Source organism: Nestor notabilis, unplaced genomic scaffold, assembly GCF_000696875.1.
Source record: "Nestor notabilis isolate BGI_N333 unplaced genomic scaffold, ASM69687v1 scaffold23096, whole genome shotgun sequence".
NCBI lineage: Eukaryota > Metazoa > Chordata > Aves > Psittaciformes > Psittacidae > Nestor > Nestor notabilis.
In genome coordinates this window covers 22062-29244 of record NW_009933633.1, presented here as the reverse complement: position 1 = coordinate 29244, position 7183 = coordinate 22062, and the positions used below count along the sequence as shown (strand labels likewise).

General features: G+C 44.1%; 1 protein-coding gene across 1 annotated transcript in view; it reads right to left on the bottom strand.

Moving 5' to 3' along the window:
• Positions 1-7183, bottom strand: part of ULK1 (unc-51 like autophagy activating kinase 1) — a 77934-nt gene that overhangs the window by 48696 nt on the left and 22055 nt on the right. The window contains exons 6-8 of the mRNA XM_010016980.1: positions 6035-6208; positions 4132-4205; positions 1355-1456 (exon numbers count right to left, since the gene is read on the bottom strand). Of these exons, the coding sequence (XP_010015282.1) occupies positions 1355-1456; positions 4132-4205; positions 6035-6208 (350 nt within the window). The remainder of the gene's footprint in view (positions 1-1354; positions 1457-4131; positions 4206-6034; positions 6209-7183) is intronic.

The window sequence follows — 7183 nt, the reverse complement described above, 5'->3', positions numbered from 1 at the left end:
ACTCTTTCCTGCAACAGATTCCAAATTCACTTTATCCTGATGATGCCACTGCATAAATATTCAAAACCTTGTGTGAAATTCTAAAGGGCTGTGGAACTAAAGCTCAGAAAGTCCTGCACTCCATAAAATGTGCCTTATTACATGAGCATAGATTCACACTCCCCACACACACACTTCTTGTTTGTTTGTTTGGGTTATTCGGTTTTGTTTGGGGATTTTGGTTTGCAGGTTGTTTTGTTAGGGAGTTGGGATAAAGAGCTGTCAGTATATGAGAAAAGAGGGCCACAGTTCACATTTACCCTAACTGATCTAAGAAGCTGAAGAGCTGGCATCAGCTGACACATCAGCATGTAAATATGAGGTTTGGTCTTTTCCCATGGATTAGAGACAGAGTTCACACAAAGCAGCAAAAAAGTATCAGCAGCTCAAGCATCTCTTCACTACACTGTAAGACAGCAAGGAAAAACAACCCTGACAAGTACAGTACTTCAGAACAGTGGTGGCAATGGAGAGTTGCAGACCTTATTCAGCATGGAAGAAGAAAAGCAATACACAGTGTGGCATACTAATGATTGGGAACAAGAAAAATGCACCAGGTCTAGAGGAACTCCAGCTACATATCACTAAAAACGTGAAGCAATCCTGAAGCAACCTGCATAAGCTGTGATGAATTCTCCATCATTTGGAAATGTAAAATCAGAGAAGGTTTTTCACAGAAGACAGGCTCTACCCCTCCAGAAGTTACGGCCTAAATTCCAGGGTGGAGTTTTACTGGGCTGTGTTATATTTGGAGGGGCTTGGACCTTGTGAACATAAACATTTCAGACTGGAATGGTTTGCTGTGAGATGACACATAAGATTCTTCTGATAAGATCCTACTTAACTGCTCTAAAAGTAATTTAGCTACAATATGCCAGTTACCACCAAACCATCCTGAAACATGAACCTGCAGTTACAATCTTCCTTATTGTCCTTCCATGCCCAACAGAAGTATAAAGTATACACTGTCTAGTTGTAAACAGAAACTATCTTTTTGAAGTGTGGGCCTGGAAAGAAAACCAACACTGCTTTAATTGATTCATAGTAATTTTCGTAATAGATGACCCTTCCTAAGGATTTATAACCAGGAAATACATGTCACTGAGATACAATCCAGAGGAGAGTCATATTCTAGTAACACATCCAGCATTACAACACATAAAGCACCACATTTGCAAGGAGTTGGACAGCCAGACCTTCCTGAGGCTGGGTCTATGGGAGTAAATGTTATAGGTGACAGAAGCCTTAAACAGATTAAAAGGAAAAAGAGAAAAATGCAACAAACAGTCAGAAACTTTAGATTTAAGCAACTCACCTGAAAAGGAGCCTTTCCTGTCAGACATTGATAAATGATGGTTCCTATACTCCAGAGGTCAGCTTTGGCATCGTAGTGTTGAGACATAATGACTTCTGGTGCCTTTAGGGGAGAAAACAGAAATCTGTTTTATACAAGATGCAGCTTTTTTCCTTTCTCTTTTTTTATTAGCAGCTGAAAGGAACAGAGGTCACTATTATGTTTAGAAACTTAGATTCCACAGTAATCATGAAAGATATGCTCCTGAAAAGACAGTAACACTACCTTGAAAGGGTCAGTTCCCTATCTAAGCAGGAGAAGCAGAGACTTCCATTCACGCAGACAAAAAAAACACCCTGTGCTGTTCAGCTCATTTGGGCAAACTCAGTTCTTTCCTTCTTCTCAGTGTACCATTTTCTGCTGAAGTCACCTGTGCTCAGAAAAAGCCTCACTGAAATTGCACAGACAGATCTTCTAAACCAAAGCAAGTAATAGGTTTAGATCAAGAGCAGAAAAGGCTCACACTGAACAGGTAGGCTTCAACCTCCATCCTGATCTGCATCACTTATGCACTTTCCTGATCTAGTCCAAGATGGCAGCATATTAATTATGTTCCAGAGCCTCGCGCCAAGGTCGCAGTTTGGGTTCAAAGGCAGATCTGCATGGTTCAGTCCAACAGCTTGAGCCCTGCCGTGCCCCAGACTCCAGGTTCTAATCTCGCACCATGCCCTTGCTTGCTCCCTCCCAGGCCTGTTCCAGAAGCTGGATGGAGATGGTGCAAGTCCACCGCGGCTAAGAGGCAGTGTGCCTCCTGAGCAGCAGCAGAGGGACAGAAGCACAGGCTCGCTAATCCCACGTGTTTAGAACAACAGATTTCACTGCAGTGCTGCCAGCATGAAACAGGATCAATTTTCTAGCTCTGTTAGAAGTGAAGGACACATGTAATGGAAAAAAAATGGCAGCAAAAAGTTGTGGATGGGAGCTTGGTCTGTCCCTAAGGCAAGCAGGCATGACACTAAGCAAAGCCAAGGGAGCAGGACAAGAACTACACAAGGTGGTTTCAAGTCTTACATGGGTCATATGAGGGCTCAGACAGAAACCTCATTCTGGTGTAGGTAAAATACATTTCTTCTTTAAAAGAGTAAAATGGGCAGCAATGGGCAGCAATGGGCTATAAGCTAAAGCAGGGAATAAAGACCTGCCTTGCCAGCAGATGTTCACAGGGCTACTTCACAAGATCCACAGCAACAGTAAGGACAGACTTCAAATACCCCCTAAATCCCAGTTGAACCCTCCCTTCCCGTTCTCCTTCAGATCCATCAGTAAACAGAGAACAATAGGAAACACTGAGATTCCCTGTAATGTCCAGAGTTGTTTAAAATAAATAAAAAAATAAAAGAGAAAAAGGTCATCACCAGCTTCCTCCACCCTTTCAAAAAATAAGCTGGGTGTTTTCATTGACTTTCACAAGACTCCGAAAGAAAAAGTGTCCCTAAAAATAGATGATTCAGGAAACTCTCACAGAAGAAAAAAGTTACATCATCTTCACATATAGCATAGTTCAAATAAACATCAGGCTTCAAAAAAAAAAAAGGGAGAGAAAGGAAGTCTGTTTTGCTTGAGTTAATACTGTGGAACAGACTACCAAACACCCTATCCCTGTGCAATGCAGCAGAGTCCAAGCCTAACTCTGCCCAAAGAGTAGAGACAAAAAACCCCTTAGAGGGGATTAGACCACGTTCAGAATCAGATGCCTCCTGCTCCAGGGCACTTGTAAAAATGTCAACCTAAAATGATCCACATCATCTTTTTACTTTGAGCTCAGACACCCACATCCCTTGGAACTATTACATGGCTTTGACATTTCTATTTCTGGCCTGGTTTTGTCATCTTTCATTTCACTGACTTGATGAGACATCAAGATCTTGACTGCTGCCATGAGCACAAACAAGAGATCACCTCCTCACATCCTGGCCCCAAGTGGAAAGTACGAAGTGGGTAAAAGGGATCAGTTTGGGGTTTTTAAACACATCTGTTTCACAAGCTAAGAAGTCATCCTGGAAGCAGCTGGTCTGGTGAAAGAATTAGTGGGAGTGGGTGGGGTGTGTTAGGGAGTGGAAATGCACAAAAACACAAACTGCAAATAGAAACACACTTAGGAATAGGTTTGCCAAAATGGCAAAGCCTCTGCCTGCAAAGGTTCATAGACCTGAAGGGACTTTGCAAGAGCAAAGAACTAAAAACAGCTGGAGATTTTACAAAGCTGCTGTCAAACAGGGACCTTTCTCCTGATGCTGTGAGCTTAGCAAAAATGACTGCGAAGCCCAAGGTGACAGGAGATTTGTGGAACCGCTCTGTCTCCAAAGGGCCTGCTGAAGCAGTGATTTATTGAGGTTCCTCACCAAGGTATCAACACCTCAAATATAGTCAGATGTGTGAAATTATCACCCTGGCCCTCATTCTCTTCTGTTGTTGCTTTGCTCACTGCAGAGGAAATAAATTTCACTTCCCAATGCTTTCAGTGGAGAGGCCCTGGTTCCCTCTGGAAGATGCTGTTTCTGGGAGCAGAGAGCAAACAATACTCTGTTTTGTTTGGTACCATTTATCCACAGCTCACCTGAAAATTACGTAACAACACAGGCATCTAGAACTTTATGAAGTCTCCTTAGGTAACAGCTGGTTTCTGACAAGTAAATAAAATTTCACCTTTGGGGAAATAACTAGGGAAAAATGAAACCTTGCTTCTTCGGGGCAAAGCAAGAACAATACAGAAAAACTTGTAGGCAAAACACACTTACCATGTACATTGGTGAACCACACAGTGTTGCTGCCATCATATTATTCTGCAGGTATCGGGCAAACCCAAAGTCAGCTACAAAGAGAAACACAGGTAGGTCAGGATCAGACGGCAGGTCTAGAGAGCCTGCACCTTCTCCAGTTGATTCCCATGTCTTCCCTCTTACTTCCCAAGAATCTTGGCAGCAAGGGCAAAGATTAACAGAACTTTGAAAGCTCTCTTCTCAAGCAGTCATATCCTTGTGCTAATTATTAATGCACAGACACTAGAAAAGGTCAGACCAAGCCACAAAGAGTATTCAGAAGAACAAACTCCCATCCATTTTTCAGGTATCAACAGTCACTTCCTCATGTACCCATTTGCCTGCACTCCAAAATACCAGCTGCTGGAAGCTGGGAAAGCTCTCTTGACTTCAGTGAGAGTGTGTCAGTTCATATTAGCTACCTCATCTGCTGCTATCTCAACTTTTAATTTGGGGAACTGAAAGTTCCCCTCCATTGAAAAGGCTGCAATGTAACAGACATCCAAGAGAAACCACCACTCACCACCAACCCACATTTCTAGACCAGCCCATCTGAAGAGTCTTGCTCTGTTCCTTTAGAAGAGTTTCAACAGTGCTAACCCCAGTACAAGGACAGAAAGCTGAGCCATGGTTCACCTGGCAGCCAGAAGAGCCAGGGACAAGGAATACCAAGATGAATTACCTCTGCAGGTTACTCAGCATCTGATCGTATGATACTGAGAGGTTCTCTCAAGGTTACCAGACATTTCAAGCTAGGAGCCTGACACAGCTGTTTACACTGTCATCTGTCACTAGTGAATTGGTACAGCTAGCTATTCCCTGGACCATGTTCTTCCCAGGGAAGCAGGAGGGAGGGGTTGCAGGGTACATCACACCCAGGAGCAGCCATGCCCACAGCCCTCCTGCGTGCACTTGCAGCTCCCTCTTGGCTTCCACCTTCTAGATAACACTCCACAAACAAAATAAGGGGGGAGGGACCCCAAACAAACAAAAAAAAAAAACCCAAAACAAACTAACAAAAAAGAAAGCATCAACCCAAACACAAACAGGGCTTCAGCCAAACTTTTAATCTTTTCTGCTGGACCTCATTTCTCAGTTGAATGAAAGCATTTACACTTTCTCCACAGCACAGGGTTCAGGTAAGGAAGAGTTTTATCTAAGTGGTGTCAGCTTCAGCTTGTGAACTGTAACATCATCAAAAGCCCACATGTTGAGGGTGGCATCATCCAGCACTCGTTTCTGAGGGACCAGAGGGGATACGGGTGCTCTGGATTTCTGGAGCATTGATCTGACCAGTTCCAACTACTGGTCCATCTGTGCCACTTGCCTAATGTGCAGAAAGTGAGTTTCTTTAAGATGCAGTCAAGAAGCCTGCCTCTAACTGGGACTGTGGCAACGCCTGCTTTTAGGTGTGCCTGACTCCCACTGTGCTCTCCAAGGCCAGCCAAGAGAACTGCTAGTTTCAGGCCATAAGACACCAACATCTACCTCAACACTATTAAAAGCTGAAGACAAAAGTCAGTGCCTGCTCATTTATCGGTAAGCCTGGAGATTACAAGCCAATTAGGGCAGGCTGGTATTTGTTTTAACCAAGGGAGGCACCGTTCAGCTGAAGTGGAGCAAGGCCTGCCCAATTCTTTTGTGCTAGTCTGTGTCCTGGCAGAGCACAAAGCTCTTGCTCCTATTGCTTGGAGCCAACTAAAGGTTACGTCTAGCAGAGAAACTACGCAAGGAAGATGAAAAATGTTAGGATGTTTTTAAGAGCAGCAGCAATTCTTCCCTTCTCCTACACAATTCCCCAAAGAAAGACTGAGGCTTGCCACTTATCCATCACCAAATCCTCCCGAGAGCTCTTAGTACGACGTTTGTAACGGGGTCTTACCGATCTTTATGCGAATGTTGTTGGGATTTGATTTCCTGCCTCCAGCGTAGGAAAGGAGGATATTCTGTGGTTTCAGGTCCCGATGGATGATGCCTTTGCTGTGCAGCATTTTCATGGCACCTGCTATCTGCTGGAGAAAGAGCCTGATGGTGTCTTCGCTAAGTGTCCGCATAGCTAGGAAGGAGTTAAAAAACAACCACAGATGAAAACCACTGCAGTGCTGGTTCTCCGAAGAGCCCAGAGGGCAGTTTCTCCACAGCAATTACCCATAATTTGTCATTTTTATTTCCACGTATGCTGCTTTTTCTCCACACACTATTTCTGCATAATTCCTACAGGCAACAAGGGAGAGCATTTGCATTCCCAGCTTATTCTGTGGTCAGGGCTGTTTCGTCCCCGAGTCTCTCACAGTGAACTCGGGCCAGTGGCAGATGCTGAATCTGGGTTATTAACTTGGTCCAAAAGTGACATTTGGTGAGGTTTAGACTTCCCTCCACAAGGGCTGCCATCAGATCAAGGCATGCACTCCTGTGGCCCAAGGAGTTGGAGGGTCACTACCTTTGAGCTATGGTTGACAGCAGCTGGATACCTAAGGTATCACAAAGACTGCATCTAAAGGTGGAGCTAAGAGGAAGCCAGGGAGTTAGGATTAGGGTATGTGCCTGCAAGAACCATTAAGGCTCATGCTGGGCCTGGAAAGGGCTCGTAGGTTAAACACATGGCCAGCAGGATCTGTAACTGTGGGATATGAGTCCAAGTCTAGGCCTAACCCTTGAGCATCATCACCTGCCAGACCAAACCATAATCCTAATCCCAAACGCAGTGTCAGGGTGAACCAGTCCGATAGATAACAACATAGCCCTCCCCTCCCAAATGGCCCTGCAAACTGGCATCTGACACACTCCATCTTGCACCCATAGATGCAGCAAGAACATCTCAGAATGCTTTCATAAGCAAATTAAAATACATAATTGAAAAAAGTCAGTGAATATGGAAGCTCTGAACTGCCCTCTCCTAAAATATGGGCTTCCCAAGAATTGTGGTGTGAAAATAAACACTGAAGGGATTAAAATAACATTCAACTGGCTCTTCTAATCAGAGCAATGCAACATTAGCTCTCGTTATTTTAAAAGCTATAGGTATGAAACC